At 38.8% G+C, this 19,536-nt stretch overlaps 1 protein-coding gene across 1 annotated transcript in view; it reads left to right on the top strand.

The window, feature by feature from the left end:
- The window catches only part of SLC49A4 (solute carrier family 49 member 4), a 70,778-nt gene that overhangs the window by 25,473 nt on the left and 25,769 nt on the right, over window positions 1–19,536 (top strand). The window contains exons 3-6 of the mRNA XM_005519971.3: window positions 6,966–7,228; window positions 12,758–12,887; window positions 17,931–18,039; window positions 18,664–18,731. Of these exons, the coding sequence (XP_005520028.2) occupies window positions 6,966–7,228; window positions 12,758–12,887; window positions 17,931–18,039; window positions 18,664–18,731 (570 nt within the window). The remainder of the gene's footprint in view (window positions 1–6,965; window positions 7,229–12,757; window positions 12,888–17,930; window positions 18,040–18,663; window positions 18,732–19,536) is intronic.

Here is a 19,536-nt window from a genome sequence, read left to right as displayed (position 1 = left end):
AAATTCATATTAATTGAATTTATACTGAAGTTGCTGCATTATAATCAAAACACCCTCTTGCTCTTTCATTTGCTTAAGAAAAATTATTCAGGAGTATTTAAATAGGTCTTGTTTATCCCATTCCTTAATTTGCTGCATCTCCTGTACACTCCTGCTCTTTTACTAAAAAATCCTACTTAGGACCTCTTTTGTACTAAGTAATCCTAATCAGCTTTCTGCCACAGCAGCCCAAATAGCAGCCAGTCCTGGTGCACTTCCCTGATATTTTTTTTTCGGAATGTTTTGCCTCATTAGCCCATAATGTAATTGCCTACTTCGTGTTTACAATGTTGTGTACTTTGGGTCTGTTCATATTTGATGAGCGTGTCGTCTATTAGTGCTGCTTTAAATATTTCTTCTTTTAGTAATGGGTTTGTGGAGTTGGTTAGTTTTAAAAGAAAAACAAGAAAACAGAACTTTTAATTAAAAAAACCCCTCAGCTTTGACTTCATTGTGCCCTTATCTTTCAAACGTGGATAAAATGAAGAACCACAGCTGTGTGCCAGATGTGATGGCTGCACAATAACGCAGAGTGAGGATGCAAAGGAATGTGTCACCACAGTGCCAGGGGGTCTCACTGTACACCCATCTCATCCCTCTTCTCTGTCATGATGTCTGATGGACACCTCAGGCTTGTGGCCTGAGATTGCTGCTTCCTCCCTTTGCAAATCCTCGTTTCTCTCGGCAGGCTCTCAGTAATAAGTTTTGGAGTAACTCTGATTTTCCAGTCCTTTAAATTTAATCCAAAAACTCACTCTCATTTAGACCATTGTAAATGTGTTTTCTGTTTTCTTTAAGCGTGGGAGAAGAGATACGAGGCTGGGGTGCCTGGGATGGAGATGTTGTGCTCCGTTCCAAGTCCACTCCCATAATGGTCTGACTGTGCTGTGTGGTTCATACAGGGGTAAAACATGAGTCTAATTCTTGATGAAAATGGCTAAATGTGCATTTCTAAGTTTTCTCTTTTCTTTTTAGTTCTATTTTTTGGTGATAATGTACCAAACAATGAGTCAGGCTTTCTGCTTGTAATAATATTTCTTACTGATGGGGGGAAAACCAGCTTTAAATTATCCCACATATCAATGATTGCATGCATCAAAAACAAGCTAAAAAATGCTAATGGCCTCAACCCATGAATATCCAGAAGAGGAAAATAAAGCTTTTGTAGTATAAATATATAATTTAATGAAAATATTGAAAGGAAGTACATTTCCATGAAATTCATCTATCAGAATGTTATTTTTAATAGATGAATTCATTGCTTTACCCAGAGATATTTTTCTTTCCAGTCTTTTTCCAGACGTAGAGCCTTACTGTGCTCTCTCTGGGGTATAAACAAAATATCATTTGCATTGATTCTCCCCATACTCTGTACCAGTGAATTGCACTAAAGCATGAATTTGACCTCCCTAATTTTCTTTGCCTTAAAAGTGCCTGAAAAAGTTCAACTTACTAGAAGGTTCTTCTGTTGTATTTATTTTTGTGAGTTTAAAAGGAAAAGCTCTATCCACTTCTAGTAACTTGATTGTGAAAAATCAGAAGTGGTTCTTGAAAAAGCTAATGTTGGTTCCCTTTGAGGTATAATCAGTCTTCTGATATATAATCTGGGTAAGTCTATGGCTTTTCACATGCTTTGTTTTTGGCAAGCAGTTTGCATCATGTCAGTATAGACCCTTAGAGTAGGAGGTATTTGTTTGCTTTGTTGCCATGTAGTGACACTAAATTCAATAGCACTTCAAAAGTTCTGTGAAGTCCTCCAGTGGAAGGGTCTCTTTTATTTACTTCCAGGAGTTCCCACAATCAGCTAATCACTACATAAACCTATTTGTCTTCCAAATTAGCAGGAGTTGAACAATCTACTTGTTTCAGTAAATGAAATTGTCAGGCATGTGAAAGAAATATTAGCCATCCATTTCTATAAAACATCAACTTTATCCAGAATTGCTTTTTGTGTTGTTGGCATTCACAGTTCATGTACTAAACTTTTCCATAGTAAGTGGCACACTGTAGCACTGTCTTCCTGCAGAATAAGCTCTCAATGACTTCGTTGTTCCTCATACTTAGCCCAACAGTGGCAAAACCGAATTGCAGTTTATTTTTGTTGCATTTGCATAGAAGTTTAAAAGTGGGTAAGTGGTCAATTCTCATGGCAGCCAGAGGGAAAAGCATGGTAGAAGTTTCACCAAAAGAACCTGCACCAGAATCATGTCCTCTCAGGGCTTTTGAAATGAGCTTTCCTCTTAAGGTGCAAAGGAATTGAATTTTCCAGTCAGCTGGGGTCGTGTTCAGAGAGTCAGAGCAACACCCTGGGGTTGACAGCCCTGCTCTTCACTGTGTTATCTGCCAAAGAAAAGGTGAAAATGCTTTTTCCACACTGTGAATCTGTTAAAATACTGATCCATCTTCTCCAGTCTCAGCCTTCCCAGAAAAAGTTCACTTAACATATCTTAGAACTGAGCTTTGGATATTTAAATCCATTGAATCAAAAGTAATTTTTTGAGTTCTCCCTCCAGTGTTGCCTTTTTTCCCCCGAGTACAGAAACTAATGAGATTTTCTTTCATTTAAAATTCTCCTAAGTCCAGGCATTAGACACACAGTGGTAGGAACACAAAGCGTCTGGATTTTTTTACCTAGACAAAGCACTTATGTAACACACAGCTTGTAAGTAGCTTAACAAATCCAGTACCTGATGTGACTGTGACCATGCATGCAAAGTTTCAACTTGTACAAGGAGAAAAAGAAAAATAAAGCTGAGTGTAAATGGAAATGCTTTCCCATCTTAACTCTGTGGTATTATCATCAGTCACCAGAACCTTTTTCCTGTGTAATCTCACTTTTTTCATACCCGGTTTGCTCAGTGATGCTGTAATTCCAGCATTTATAGCCTTACATGATTTTATTTGCTGCTGCCTGTTAGACTATTGCAACAAGTGACTGCAAGAAGTGAATAAGGCAGGTATAACCAGGTCAGTTCCTGATACTAATATCAAGCCTTCTCAGGGAAGTGATGAAAACTGCATAATTGAAGTTATTTATGAGGTGACTTGATAAAAAAATTGAGAAAAAAGTGACAGTATAGTACAATAAGAGTTTTTCTTCTCTAATTTCTATTGCTGTATTTGAAATGTCCCTTGGACTGTATTTTTGCAGTTCAGAGGCCAGTTTAGAGAAAAAAATTGATCTTTATTTTGTGCAAAAATGTGTGTGTGTGTGCATATATGTATTTTCTTAAACATATACATACCTTATGTCTAAGTTACGGTGCTCTGGCATGTGATATTTCACAGTACCATTTACTATCAGTCCTCAAATAATTATTATTATTTCTTTGTTTAAAAGGGCTCATAAAGGGCTCATGTTTTTGCAAATTGCAAGTTTGACAGAGCACATAAATTCATTAGCAGGGAGGTCAGGTGTGCAAAAACCTTGACATATCAAAATAAGTCCTGACCTGGCTACTGAGACAGTTAGAAACAAAAATTTTAGATAGATACTTACTTCCCCAATTTTGTTTTAAGCTACAGTCATCAATTATTTTGTAAGTCGAGAATGAATTTCTGGTGTAACTTTTTTCCAATTTTCTCTGTCATGATTGTGATTAAAAAGCCTTCTGCTCATGTTATTCTCTGTAATTTGACCTCAATAGCTTTCTACTTTTTGATACATGAAAATAATTAAATGATGATTAGATAAATAACACATCTGAAAACAGCGCTGGGTAAATAACAGATGAACATTACACTTGATAGTGTAATGAGACTGAAAAATGTTTTTCCATCTGGGTAAGATCCTGAGCTAAAGTTATCTTTTCATCCCTTTCTTCAGGAAAGAGAAAGTTGTGCAGAATGAAATTGGAGTAGTGATGGGGAAAATGCAGTTCCTCTTTGCACCTTTTCAATAGCAGAAACAAGAAGAAAATCAGGGGATAACAGAAGCAAACCTCTCTTGGTCTTAGAGCAGTTTTTAGCACTGATGGTGTATGAGAGGAGACTCATGGGCTGTGAGACCAAAATCTAGTGCAGTGCTGATAAGATGTTGTAACAAACAGCAAAAAGCCAGCAATACTGTTGTGCTCATATTTCTCTGTCAGGTGGAGCAGCTGCTACATACATCTCCCAGAGCAGCAGCTTAGTAAATGCTCTGAATTGCATTTTGAATCTCTCGTCGCTGCCTCTCTGGGGAAATGAGTTAAGGATGTGTAGAAGAACCATGCAAATAATCTTTTTGTCAGGAAAAAGTAGCTTAATTCAAGCCAGTATTGAAAAAGAGATAAAATAGGGTTTAAGCTGTTATCATATGCGGAGATATTTGAGGTTGTAATCTGTATATTGATGGCTATTTAGTCTGAAAATAGTCTTTATTAACTCAAATATGTTGAACTTGAGAAATTAAACAATATGAAGATAAGAGATGCTCTACCCTGGATGATAATGTCAAGCTTGCTAAATGCGAAAAATGCAAATCCGTGTGAACAGAGCACACCAGCTAGGACAAGGCTGGAGAGAGAACAGCTAGGAAAAAACCAACAGAAGATACCTTGAGAGAGGCAAAATTGCCACCATTTGGAAAAAAACCCAAACCAACAAACCCAAAACAACAAAGACAAAAAGCTAATATAGAAATAAAATTCTGGATTAAGTTGCTACTTTCTCTGCTGGGATCTGCAAAGTAAAATTAACATTTGTTGCTCCCTTCGAGTATAGAGATTGGTTGTAGAGCTTTATTCAGATGATGGATTTTGATAGACATACTGTAAATCTGAAGTATATGGTTAGAATATGTGTGTGTGTTTCCCCAATATATAAGTGGTGGGCTTTTGTTGAATGGTTTGTTTAGGGGTATTTTTACAAAAATTTTCTTCTTTTGTCAGATGAAGTGCCTACATGACCACAGATGCTGCAGAACTGTTGTACTTTTTTCTAATTTTACTGAGTTTTATTTGTCTTTAGGATGACTACAGAGGAGGCATATTTGAATTAAAACAGTAGTACCAGAGTGGTGCCAGTGAGCAGAAGTGGCACCCAAAACTATAAAGGTTATTTTGTGGTGACACAGTTTTGTAAACATACAGTAACAAGAACACAATTTAAACGCTAAATTCACTTTGGAACAGGAGGAAATAGTAAAATAGAATTGTTATATGTTGCAGTAGTTACCTCACTTGCTGCTGAAATGCAGTTGTTCCTGGGGATGTGCCACAGCTCTGCAAATACCCTAAAACAGTTTAAAAATTTGAGAATAATTTACTGTAGTGAGATAAGTAGAGTGAAAATACCAAAGTGCACAAGGATACATTGGTTTGTCCTGAGTACACTGGAGAGTAGCCATAGGGGATTGATGTAATGGGTCCTCCAGAAAAATACCAGAGCATTGTTTATATAGTACTTCTTCTTCATTTAAAATGATTTCATTTTGGTTTAGCGTGTGTGACAGTTTAACAAGCATTGACATGGCCTGACCATGCTTTGGTAATGTCCATCTGAAGCACATCATCAACACCAGTAATGAAATCTGTCATTTCTGTGTGAGGATTAAAAAAAAAATCCAAAAACATTGAATTGCCTATAAGTAAGAGTGGATATTGTTTCGGTCCCAGCTCAGAAAGAGTTTCCTTCAGATGATATATGATAGTGCTTCTTTTTTTGTATATTTTTATAAATTTTGTTTAAAATTTTAATTTCCAATCCACTGAGAATCAGTAGCATCTATTCCTTTCTGTTGCAGTCTATCTTGTTAATTCGATAAAGAGTCTGTAGGCATTTCTTTTGCATATTGTGTTCCTTTTTGTGCTTTAAAAAACTCCTGCTACACTGTATATTATTCAGCCATTTGTGGCTTGAAACACTGCCTAAATGCTGGCTTATGTTTCCCCATTTTCAGGCCGTAGCTTTTTATGTCTCACAACTCAAGTCTTGCAGCAATAACACTGAGTTCCTGCGATGGTTAGAATAACACCACCCATTTGAAAATATCATCTGCCACCACTTTATTGCACAATGAATAGATTTACTTTGGAGGGTTGCAATATCTCATGTGACTTTCTAGCTGTTTTTTAGACACGAAGTTTTTATATAAATTCCAAAATAGTTTTGCCTTCCATGGCTCTTTACTGTTTGGAAAAGTCAAAGTGGAAGATTTCTGCCTGAATTCCATGTATAGGAGAACCTTCAAAAAGTTTTTTCTGTATTTGCTCATTGTACTAATATTAAGCCAAACTTTGCAGAGACTTCACTGCTTGGAAGTACTATCCATGTTCTGTCACCAGCCTTATCTGTTAAATCCCAATGAGTGTGAAAAATGAGAAAAATCTGGGTTTACTTGGCTGTTTCAGCAGTATGTTGAGAATGGCCAGATTGCTGGAGAAGACGACTGTCTTGGAAACCCTAACAGCCCGGCCTTCTCATCTGTAGGCACATAGAGCTCATCTGAGTGTGTAAATAAAAATAAATAATGCAGTGAAAAAATATGCAGAGTATTTTGCTGAAGTGTTTCAATTTTGGATCTGCCATAACTAATTTAAATCTTTGGTTGGGATTTATGCAGGCAGGAGGGTCAGGTTTACAATGTTTGTAATTTAAAGCTTTTCTGCTACTACACCTTTTCTACTTTTATATCCTGTCATGATACCTTTTCGCTGCAAAGAAAGTCCCTTTTATTCCCTTCTCCTTTTCTGCTTTGAAGAGAACATTTGCTTCTCCATTTATATGAGGTAATGAGAAGAGAGTAGCTCCGGATTCTTTAAATCAATCTAATTTGGCTTCTTTTAGTGTATAGAGTATCCTTCTTTTGCACAGGACCTTCATTTCTTTGTGCAGTAGCTCCATTTCCAGCACTCGGTATCTCACATGCCTTTTTAATTAAAAAAAAAAAAAAAACCCAGCAAGCAATTGTCATCCAAAAGGCCGTGGTGTGTTCTCTCTTTCAGGCTGATCCACGGAGGGCAGCTGTTAAACGGCTTGGCGGGGCCCACGGTGATGAACGCGGCTCCGTTCCTTTCCACGACGTGGTTTTCTCCGGACGAGCGTGCCACAGCCACGGCCATCGCCTCGCTGCTCAACTCCCTGGGCTCTGCTGCTGCCTTCCTGGTGGGGCCTCTGGTGGTGCCACCTCCCAACGGCACAGCTCACCTGCTGTCACAGAGCAACACCCAGCACATCAAGGACCGCATCGAGGCCATGCTCTATGCAGGTGTGGGTCAGCCACAACACCTAAAAACAGAAAATGTACATGCTTTCGTGTGTGGTTGGTGCTTGAGAACCACTACCCTCTAGTGGCTGGTTTGCACAGGATCTAATTTCTGGCTGAGGGAAAATAATTAAGTCAGGAGGCTTCATTTTTTTTTTCCTTTTGTCTAGGAAAGGTTTTAAAATAGCCTTTTGTACAGGCTAACTCAAAAAGAAGTAATTCAGTTGTTTGTATCGGTTGATTTTCGGAGAAATGTCTTCTTAGAGTTTCCCTGAGCTTCAAAACTAGTTTTTGCTTACTGAATTTTCATTAAGAATATGTTTCCATGACAAGTTGGGTTTCTTCTACTGTTTCTGTAAGGATGGAAATTCAGTCATCTTTTAGCATTAAATTCTTTTCTGCATTAACTGAGCCTTAATTTATGACCTGCATGTGCCTTTCAAATGTGATTAGATTATTAATATTTCAGAATCTACGGAATCAGAAGCATTGAAATTAAAACACAATAAATTTTTTTTTTTAGCTAAAATCACATAATTCTTACTGGTGAGCAATTTCAATGAAGTGACAACGGTTTAGTGGAAAAAATCACTGATACAAAATTCACCTTGGATAAAACCTGGATTTTATGCCTTTGCTCTTTTTATTGCAATGGTTTCTATGCCTCTTCCTGCCACTTAGAAAAATTAGCAGCAAACTTTAAGGAAACAGGATTGATTAAGTGGTTTAAGCATCTACATTCTGAGTTTTAGTGGATATAAATTGGTACAGCATTAAGAGTTGCACATCTGATAGGGATTTTCCCCTCTTATAATTGCATCCTCTGAAATTGAGCCAGGAGTTAGTCCCAAGTGTTCCAGAAGTCCTAACATATATATACTGTGTAGTTTATATAGAGGTTTAGGGGATTGAGTTGGCTGTTTGTGATCATTTATTCCTGGACATTATTCTTAAAAATATTTGTCAAGTTAATATTCCTGTTGGGTGAGGGCCACTTTAATGTTTGTTTTAAAGAAAATGCAATAGAATTTGGATCATTACTTTAAGTATTTTTGAGTAACCTACTTCTTACTGGACTCGAATGGAACAACAAGGAAATTCAGGTTGGGCTAGGCCTTTTTCACAAGTAAATATGATGTTAGGCTGTGAAAATCTTGTGGCAGATGAAAATGGCTAGTGTGAAAGAAGGAGAAATGAAAGCAAGTCAGGTTTTGCTGTCCTGACGAGCAGTAGATAAGGGGAGGAAAACCGTAGCAACTAGAGAAATGCTTTTGCTCTCCCTCCATAGATTTTCCATGGAGAGGGAAGAATTCATGTGCCTAGGGAAATACTGTGTTGTGCTTGAAACCACTGTTTTGAGTCTGGTAGTGCTAGAAATGTTGCCTTCATCAGTGCATTAGATTCACATTCTCTTCTGTTCTCTTTTGGGAGGTTTTCCTAAGCATTTTCCTCAGAAACAGGGATGGATGTTGCCACCAAGGTTCAGGTCTTGCCTGCCTCACGTCTAAGCATGGCTCTTTCTACCTTTCTGAACTGGCAAGGGTGTCGGAGCACCCTTGTAGACCTGTTTAGGATCACTGGTCCCAGCAAGCCATGATCCTACAGAAGCTCTTCAGCTTCCTAGGAATTGTATTTTGTCACTTAGTATTTGAAAGTGCTTTGAACAGAGATGGGTTCTTTGTGCTGGTGTTTGTGTCCTACGGGATGTGTATTTTCAGAAGCTGCAAACCCTGTAGCTGTTCAGACAATGACAGAGAGCTGCTTTGTGAGCATTGCTGGCCTGCAGTGAATCACAGTAATGATGGAAAACCTCCAACTGGTTTAAAATTGCAAAGAACTGTCGAAGAGGAGTTTGCTTTGAATCCTTCATGGTTTTTGTTCTGTCTCAGCTTAGCCCTGTTTCCCTGGAGAGCTGAAGGCACAAGTGTGCTGCTGACTGCTTCCCTGTGCTCTCTTGTGCCCTATGGGCTCCAGAGGTGGAAGGACAGCTGCTTCATGGTGGGTGATAGTGAACAGACAGCTCTGTTCACCTGTGGGACAAAAAAATACCTGCTAGGTGTGATAGGGTACTATTATTTGTCCCCTTAAGCAGCTGTGCAGAAAACGTGGCTCAAATTGACTTCACAGATCAGTAGTAAAGGTTTTGCAGAATGTAGAAGAGCAAGAAGCTGGACCCATATGTCCCACTTCTTCAGCAAGTGTGGTCAGATTTGGTATGACCTGTCCTTGCAGATACTACAGGAAAGCCAGTTTCACAGGGTAAGCATTCTGCATTTCTAATGAGCTTGTTGCTTTTGTGTGAACTAGTGTTAAATAAGCAGCTTCCAAAAGTTAGAAGGTGTTTTTCAAAAGACAGTAATGATGTATATTGTTAACTTGGGATCAGTAGTGTGCCAAGAGTGTGCAAATTTTTTTATGTTTAATCAAACATGGTTACGAAGCAATTGCTTATAAACCCATTCTGAAATTGCTCTGTTAACCCTAGTCTCTTCTATGTTTTAATAAATTGCTGTTCACTTATCTCAAACATAGACTAAGAGCTCAGCTGAATTGCCACAGCCTCTTTCTGTGTCATCTGTGTCACTGCACATTCTGGTTCACAGCTCAAGTAGTACAGATGTAGCAGATCAGGATTGAATTGTATTACCTGAATTGCGTAAGGAAGCATGAATTATTCTGGACTGCAGCCAGAGCTTTTGGCCTTCTGCTTTCCTAAATATCAATGTAAAATCATTATTTGTTTTAATTTAAAAAAAAAGTGTGTGTGTAAGGGGCCCTCATGTTCCCTGGAATGTTCCCACAGACCAAAGTGGGGAGGAGGGTTTCTGGGATTGAACAGGATTTTGTGCTATGAGTATCCTGTCTGAAGGAAAAATACTTTGTTTTCAAGGAGGCTTGTGGTTCTGTAAACATTTTTTTGTTTATTTATTTATTTATGTCTTTCTTTCTTTCTTGTCTGTTTGGGGTTTACACAAGCATCAGGGTGCTTCCTAGGCTAGGATGCAGGCATCTCATGTCACAAGTCACTGTGGTGTGGAACCCAGCTTTTGTGAAGCATTCCAGTTTCACTCCTCATCAAGTACACAGATTTGTACATATCTGTGTCTCTGCACACTAATTTATGAGCTGCCCCATTCTGTGTGCTTTGCTCTGTTTGAGAGCATCCATTGCACTTTTGAGGAGCTGGCAGCTTCTGAAGAAGAGCTTCTCTTTTGTAACTGCAGCTCCCTTGCTCTCAGCACTGACCTATTTCTTACCTTCTCAATTTTGCTTACTTTTAGTCACTACTTACCTGCCCAGGAAAAGTTTAAGATTGTATTTTTCTTCCTCTAGTCTGGTAAAGTAGACAGTGGAGATAAAGGTATGGGTTTCCTATTGAGGAAGTGTTGTAATGCAAAGGAAGGATTTCAATATGTAAGAAATCAGATGTTTGGCAGTGCCTGGACTTTTGATAGAGGTGTAAGTATTGTATACAAAGCTAAGATGGCACTAAAAACTTATATTCTTCAACAGAAGATGCTTTTGTTTCCACAGTGAATTCATCACTTTCTATTTGTGCATGAGAGCAGAGCTATCTAGGCAAATTTGTTAGCCTGCAAAGTAAAATACTGGGAAATATTAAGGAGTTACCAGAAGGTACTACAAGGACAGCATGCTGAACTTAGTAGTTAAAAAAAAAAAAGAGAAAAAGAGGGTTACTATACTGCTCCTACTACAGCAGTATGACTGGTAGAAGTCTTAAGGCAGTGCAGAGATGAGGCCCCAGATGGGCACTGGTTATGAAATGTTTCTATGACTTTGAAGAATTATCAGTGTGGTTTATATTCTTCAAAAAAAAACCTGGCCTTTCACCTTATAGCATTGCAGTATAACAAAGTTAAATAATGAGTACCTTGGACAAAATTTTTGGGATTGTGTGATCATGTTCTTGATTGGCTATACCTGTCTGCAGTCTTAAATTTTCCTTTAATATGTGATTAAAATGTGTGTGTGCATGTACATATGTATGCCTGTAAACCTATATGTAGACTAGAGGCAGGAGGGTTTTTACTTTACTGTTTTTACTGAAGAGCGGTGTGGAATCATCCTATAGTGACAGAGCATCTCATCCCTTTCTTAGGTCTGGGGTGATCAGTTACAGACAGTTCTTTATTCACTGCTCATGGTGTCCAAAACAATGTGCACAAAGATAGAAATTAATCTATTTTCTGAAGAGCAGAGGAGTGAGAAGGTCTACTTAAAGTGCCCTTGGCCCTTGAAACATGCAGTTACACCACAGCAGGAAAAGAGACAACACGTAATTCAAAATTAGTCCTTTAATATTTGATCATGAAAAATGGCATTGTCACACTCCCAATATGCCTTTTTTCCCCATATGCCGAATGGAAGTATTCATTTCCCTTCTCCATCTCCAGCTGATCCATTGAGACTCTGAGTGTTATTTACTTTTCAGTTTCCTGAATTTATTTTCTTCTAGTTTAGCAGAAGACCTGGCGAAGTGCCATGTTGATATTGATTTATTAAAAAGGAGAAGAAAAAAAAGAAAATTAAGGCAATTGAGTATCCAGCTCTGCTGGAATTTATTTGTGGTGTCAGTGAACACTTCTTTGTTATAAGATCACAAGTTCTTTAAAGATAACACACTTCAGCTATACATTTTTCTCTCTATCAACAAAGAATCTTGTTTTCAAAGGGGATAGGAGAAATACTGGGATTGAGGACTGTAGAGAGCATGATATACATTGTAAAAGGCCTGTAAAACGAATTAATTAGACTGACTGTGGGTAGAGTTGTTTCTCTTCAGAATGTCTGCTCATGGGACTTACTGTTTTTTGTGAAGTGCTCATCACTTTTCAAGCTCAGGTCCAAACTTCTGGTTTGAAATTTTTCAAAGGTTTGGAATACCTGCTGCTAAACAAGCAAAGCATCCACAAACAGCTGTATGCTTTTTTTCCCCCCCTTTTACCTCTACTTTTTCTGTTCATGAGCCATGGCTGCTTCTGCACTTTGCTCTTTATATTCTGTTGCCATGTAGTACTGTTTGTGTCTGAACTGCTGCCTTGCTTGACCTTTTGTTTGCCTTCATCATCTTGTGCAATGAATAATTGTTACTCCATGCCCTGGGGCTTCCCCGGTTCCATCTGTTTAAAGTCTCTAGCATGCTGTTACCTGCACTGAGTTACTTCCATTGCAAGGAAACGTGGCCAAATCCTCATATTGCGGATCTCTCTGAAGAGAAAAAGCAAAAGCTTTCCTTTTGCTTCACTGAGTTCCCTGTGTGTGAGCCTGGTTCTCTGCAGCGCCTATCACTGGAATGGACTGCCAGTCTCATTGATTCTCCATCTTAGTTTGAAATCTTGTTTGGGGAAGGAGAAAGAAATTTCTTTTTCAAGTTACTGTTGTCAGGAGCAGTCAAGCACTTGTGGTGGGATTTATGTCTCAGAGGCTGGCTGATAACAGCGCTGCAGTGAAATAAGTCTTTCAATGCTAACATCTGTTCTTGGTTTTGTTTTTCTTTGCCCTCTTGTTTAGAATTTGGAATGGTTTCCCTGATATTTTCTGCAGCGTTGGCCTACTTCCCCTCGCGCCCTCCATTTCCCCCCAGTGTGGCTGCAGCGAGCCAGCGGCTCAGCTACAGGAGAAGTTTTTGCAGACTCTTAAGGTAGGACCTCATTGAGTTTTCACTTCAAAGCAGATCAGTGCCTAAGTAAATAAAAACAAGTGTGCTTTAATCTTCTCATTGAGCAAACAAGTTGGTTTGTAGTGCTTTTAAGCAAAATAAAATTAAATATTAATGTCACGACATAAAAGGATGCTAACTACTAAAGAGCAGACATTAAATTTTAAACCACTGTGTGTATCTCCAGTCTTCATGCCAGTCCTTCAGCACCAGCAGTGCTTTAGTCATCCTGTTAGCATGGCTTTTCTTATGCAATGCTTTTGTTACATCAGGTTATACAAGATTGTTAAAAGTGAGCAAGTGAGAAAACAGTGAACAGCACTGAACAAAACTAACTTCTAAGTTGGTTTCTTCTGTGCTTTATATTGGAGGGAATTAGAGGTTTACTTGTCTTTTGAAGGTTTATTCTGCTGCTTTCATTCAGCCATGGAAGCAACAAATGACCTATCTAAATGTATTATATGATCTATTAAATCTCATTAATTGTATTCATATAAAATATGAAGTGGGAATAGGAAAAATGTCTACAGATGTGTTTCTGGATAGGCTCAAAGGTGAGCTAGCTTCCTAACCTAATTTTTAGGTTAAAAAAAAGGGAGATGTTATAAAGAAAGTGATGGTATAGCAGCTTCTCCCTCTTGGCTTCTTTTGGTAAGACACAGTCCCATTTCCCCCAGTGTTTGTAGAGTGTCTTGTTGAATGGAGACATGATCTCAGAGGAGCAGCTAAAGCAACTGTAATATTAATGGTGAACAGTTGTGAAGGCCCAGGCCCTGTAGATGATACTGCACAGAGGAACTTTCTGGGGCAAAGAAGAGCTGCTCCCCTGGTACAGAATATGACTGACTTCACGGGAATCTTCGGACTCTTGCTGTAATTGCTTGTTGAGTGATGTAGGAGCTGAATCTGCATATAAAGGGCTGCTTGAAGCTCAATAATTGTGCAGCTTTGGACATTGAGTTACTACAGACCTATTGTGGACTGTACTTTAAATAATTGTATTTAGAGGCAGCAGAAACAATTCATCCCTTGTTGTCACTGGGTTTTCTTTTCTTTTGTTTTAGCAGGCTTTTTTTTATTTCATTTTGGAGAGTAAATAGTTGGCAAGATGCTTAATCCTGCGTGTTCATCCTGGAGCAGGCTGGCACTCAGGGGGTGTGAGTACAGCTGGCTAGTTAGTCTGCAAAGTGACCTATTCAGGGTATTAAAAAATAGCAGTTCCCTTAAGGACACTTAGCACGCACAATAATGCTGTTCTGCACCCAAGCTGATGTGCCGTTAGACCCTGCCTGAGGGCTGTGTTGTAAAAATGTTGCTGTTGAGCAGAAATCCAAACAGCAACTGCCTCCGCAGGTGAAATATAAAATTTCAGTTGACAGTGCTCCATTTGGGAGTTTTATAACCATTAGATTCTATGTTCAAAGCGTTGTAAGCAGTGGACCTGAGATACTGGTTAGGTCAGATGTAAACAGCAAAGCTGGCTTACTGTTAACAATAGCCAATGAAACTTAAGAAAACAAACTGGACTCTTAAATAATGTGTATAGTTTACAGTGTGTCCAAGAACCAAGAGGGCTATTTTAAAATATGGACAGGTAGATAATTATATCTCTCTTCCCTCAGATCTTGCATTCTTCCATGCTGCACTTTATCAAAGGCACTACTTCATTCCTCAATACATGAAACAATCAACAGTTCATCATTAAACCCACTTATCTTGGGGAGCTGTTCAGTAACAATCTGTCATGCAAAGGAGTTTTATAAAAGAAAATGGTATCTGCCATGCTTCAAGAGAAATCCATCATCTGGTTCATTAGGCTTCTAAGCTCTGTTGCCTGCCTAATCTAGGCTTCATCTTGGCTCAGAGAGCCTTTCATTAGACTTGATAGTGTAGACTGAAGGTAACCAGCAGATGAGTGCCAAGAAATCATGACTTCCTTTTATTGTAGACTTACTCTTTGGTGTAAGAACAGTGTGTAAGGCATGTAGGATGTGTGTGAGCTGGTGGGCTGACCCAGCTATGCACCAGATACACTCATGAGAACTGAGATGTTTATAATTTCCCTGTCTTCTCCGCCAGGCTGCAGTTTTATTACTTCAAAGTAAAGCAACATGGCATAACTTTACCATTGAAGTCACTGACCTTTTTTCCTTGGACACCAAGGGGATCTGTCACATCCTTGCAACTCCCACACTCCTTCATGCCTTTGAGTCCTTGGGCAGTCATCTACATGAACTGCTTCTTGCAGAGTTATTACACCATCAATAGAGGTCAGCCATCCCCTGTGGGCCTGTTTTGGGGGACTTTCTTAGGAATTTGATTCTTCCTTCAGATTTGGAGGGTTCCTTCTTCGACAGATTGTAACAATTAGTTGTTGTCTAATTATCTCCTAATACCAACTCTCTCAGCCTGCAGTGGGAGACAACAGATTGGTCATGGTTTGGGAGCTAAGCCCAAGTCTTTTAACAGTCTATCACACACTGTGACAAGTGTAGTTTGAATTTCCATTAGAAAATGTGATGCCCTATCTCAGTTTCTTGGGTGAAGCAAATATGACTGCTTTTATTTCCCCAATTCAGGATATTCCACAAACTTCAATGGAGAAAAAGCCTAATACAAGTAAACAGTTGATAAGTCTTAAAACCTGCATTAAAAAAACATGCTGTGATTTTTGTTTTGAAGTAATAAGATACTTTTAGCCAGTTACATGGCTTTTATATTTTCTAGGGACTATGTAAGCAATTTTGAAATTTTGTATCAGGGGTTTTATGCATTGTTATTGCTTTAATGACACTTTCATCAACATCACCATCCAGTAATGGAAGCTGCTCAGAATGTGCCTGATGTTAATAGGCACTGTCAAAGTTACTCTAAAAATCATGACTGACATTGATGGGGCTCCCCTCTGAACCAGCCTGTCTTACAGATTCTAGTGGCGTTAAGTTTCTGAAAAAAACAGAAGAAAAAAATCAATTCATATTCCAGCAGAATGGTTTAACAGAGAGGCTAATGCTGATATCCTGTCATTGCTGATGGGATGGAAAACAGTGTGGGTTCCACAGCTCATGGTGTGACAGACAGCACATTTTTCTACTTTTAGTGGAGCAATTGCAAAATTGCAAAAGCTGCGCACAAGTGACTGGAGCCATGAAAAGTGGAGCTGCTACTGAAGATGTGTGTTTTGAATGGCTTTAGCCAGCATGAGGTATTGCTGGACAAGGAGCAGAATGACACCTGGTGATCAGTATCTCTGTCACTGCCAGGCTCCCTTTCGCCTAGTCACCTTCCTTGTTGTGGAGGCTCTGTCCCTGGAGATTGTCATCATGCAGCTGTTACTGTAGGATTGGTACTAGGGGTTGGATGTGGCATAGAGCAGTTATCCCACATCACAGTCTGTCTTGTTGCTTGAGTTACAGAAAACAAACACACCACAGAAAATGCTGATCAAGTAAGGGACAAAGTTCTTCGTCAAAAGTAGCTCTTTAATGAAGTTGAGGTCCAGGTAGTCAAAGATTTTGAATATTCAGCAAGTTTTTATTTCAAAACACTGCATTCAGACTTGTTTCCTCTTAACAATCTAAAATATGGCCCTATAAGGTCCATGCAAAATTCCCTTTTATTTTATTCTACAGATGTTGAGATGGCTTTCCCATGGACAGTATTAAATAGCATCAAATGCCAAGGTGATACAAGATAGACTAAGATAAGAGTATGGCATTCTTGAGAAAGAAAAAAAAGTTGTGAGGAAGACAGTAGCATTCAGAGAAATATAACATAATATAATGTATAGAAGAGCCAAAAGTTTGAGAGTTTTTTTTCTTTGGATTAAAAGATAAATCTGACACAAATGGTATTGAAAGCGGAGGATATGTTCATGGGATGGAAATGCATTATTCAAGAAGAGGATGTGTGAAAAAGAACAGTGCAAAAAGCACTTGGCTGGTGTGTTGTGTGTGGAGCATCTAAGGGAGTAAAACAGCACAAGCTGCAAACTTACAAATGTTTTTGGAGAGTAATTGAATGTCTCTCTCCCTCTTGGCTTTTGTAACTCTGTGCTATCAAATTGCCACTGCTTGCCAAGGAACTGGTACTGATCAGGATCAATTTTATGTAAATGGTTTGAGACTGGAGGGAGCCACGTTTGGGGTTACACAGATATCCCATGGGATAACTGACCTTGGAATCACCGTAAGATCCCTTCAGTTTAAAATATTGCGGTTTCAGATTCCAAAGTATATTTTCTTTTCCATTTGAAACTTTTTTGAGGAAAACTTGCATGACTCTTAGCAAGGATTTCACATTTGCTTTCAGTTATGGTGAGTAGGGAAATAGTTGGTTAAATTCCTGTTTAGCTCTATACATTGAAGATGATGATATAACTTTGACTGTTTCACCTTCACTTAATACTAAAGGTTGAATAACTGGGGGGAAAAGCAAACACGTTGACTATTTAGAGTAGAGTATTATATCTGTCTCTGATTTTTGCCAGTTCAAGTTTTCTACTCTTGCAACTGTTATCTGCTTCATTTTCAGAGCTTTTCTTGCCTTTCACCAAAATAAAGAGAATTAAAACAGGTTTGGGTTTTTTTTGACCTTTTTAAGTACAGTTCAAGAGGGATGAATCTCAGGTATTATTTTTTAAATAAGCTTTTAATCTTTTAAATTAGTGCTTATTATTCCTAGCATACACTTAGGCTAAGTAGGCTGCCCATGCCAATGCATGGAAGAATTGCTTGCAGAAATGAGAAATGTATGAGCCCAGCATATTACAGAAATCTTAGAACTCTGTGGAGAGAGTGGCTTTTTCTATTATCACAGTGCTAAGGTAGTAACATATCAGTCACTAGAAATTCAGTGACATGGCTGGATACCTTTCTTTTTTTCCCTGGCTCACTCCTCCTTCAGACCTTTTCTGTTTTTCTTGATGGCAGAATATAGATTCTGGGGTGTGATTTACTCTCCTGGCTAATCTTGGTGCAATTTTTACTATAAGCTGAGGCTAATGGCAATGTTTCATCTTCACAGCAATTTCCGATTCTTGATGATTGCTTTAGCCTATGCGATACCACTGGGTGTTTTCTCTGGCTGGTCTGGTGTTCTGGATTTGATATTAACACCCATTCATGTAAGCCAGGTGAGTATCTCCTGCCTGATAATCAGCAGCTATTTTGTAAGTGGCATATTTTTATTTTGCACTAGCATGCAGTTTTATCAGGTTTTTATGTTTAACATGCTATTAATACAAATGGACCACTTTATTCCCTGAAATTTTAAACAAAATGAATTGCAGCTTTGGCATCCCAGACTGTCACAATTCTCCCTGCTGACTCTTCATCAGTGGTGAGTGTTTTCAGAACTGTACACACCTCTTGACAAGAAGGAAGAAGTAGGTAAACAAATGGGAGTATTGTTGGCTGCTGCATCTCTAGTGAAAGAAAATAATGTGTGCCTGGTGGAAAAGATGAAGTGGGGAGAAGATGATTTCTAAGCTTTTGATAGAGTATTATAAAAAAAACCAGAGGACATTACTCAGATTCCATAAAGAGAGGTCACATTTAGGGCATAGACTACTTAGTCATACTTTCTTATGGTGAATTTATTTCCTTTTCCACAAAAAGTCTTGCACTTGAGATTGTAGAGAGCTGTTGTTAGCAGTTTGGAGCTCCTGCACAACATTTGTTTTGAACGTAACCTCATCTTATTTTCTCAGCTTTAACACATTTCTCTATGTTTTGTTTTGATTTTTTTTCCCCATCAGGTGGATGCAGGCTGGATTGGATTTTGGTCTACAGTTGGAGGTTGTGTTGTTGGCATAGCAATGGCAAGGTAGGAATAATTACAGGTCCTTCTCCATTTCTTCAATTGTGATTGTCATTTAGTTTATCCTGTTAAGAACAGAACTTATTTTCTCTCATCTTCCAGAAACTTGAAATGGAAAATTCCTTTTGGGATTATAATTTGTTTCTAGTAAAGCAATAATTGGTACCATGTTAGCAGTTGCTGGGGATTGGGAACTCCACATGCATACACCTGAATTTGGAAGTCAGATTCTTGTTCCTGACAATGGCCTCTTGTATGCATTGGTGAATTCAGCTGCCTAGTATGAGGGAGAACCTCATTGTAGCACATTTGGAAAGCACTGAAGAAAGTACTGTTTGTCTCCTTCCATTAACACTTCTGGGCGTATTGATTCCCAAAGGGATATAGAGAATGTAGCACAGGCAGCCTACCCATGGTAACATTATGTTCCTCCACAGAGAAATGAGTCTGGGCCCATTTTGGGCAGGTTGTTGGATTCCTGCATAGCCTAACCATTTTGTGCTGTATCCTATGGGCTACAGTATGGGTGTATGTAGGCTTTTTATAAATCCAGACACGGCTGTCTCTGGCCATTGTGAATGCTGATGACACAGGGAGTGGAACAGCAAGAAATGGATTGCCCTTCCAAAAGGCTGCTTCTTCTTCTTCACTGAGGTCTTCTTTAGGAAAAAAGTATGGTGGGAGGGAGGAAAAATCTTTTAGGAGGTACCTAGTGAGTCTTATGTGATTAAAACCAATTACTTGTTCCCCTTACTTTGGGGTATCTGAGCATTGTCCTGGCTTCTCTGTGTCCAGTCTTTAGGCTCCAGTT

Source organism: Pseudopodoces humilis, chromosome 8, assembly GCF_049639895.1.
Source record: "Pseudopodoces humilis isolate 2021_Gansu_Grassland_sample_001 chromosome 8, ASM4963989v1, whole genome shotgun sequence".
NCBI classification, from domain to species: Eukaryota; Metazoa; Chordata; class Aves; order Passeriformes; family Paridae; genus Pseudopodoces; species Pseudopodoces humilis.
The sequence above is the reverse complement of the archived record's forward strand: the minus strand, read 5'-3'. Positions and strand labels throughout refer to the sequence as shown.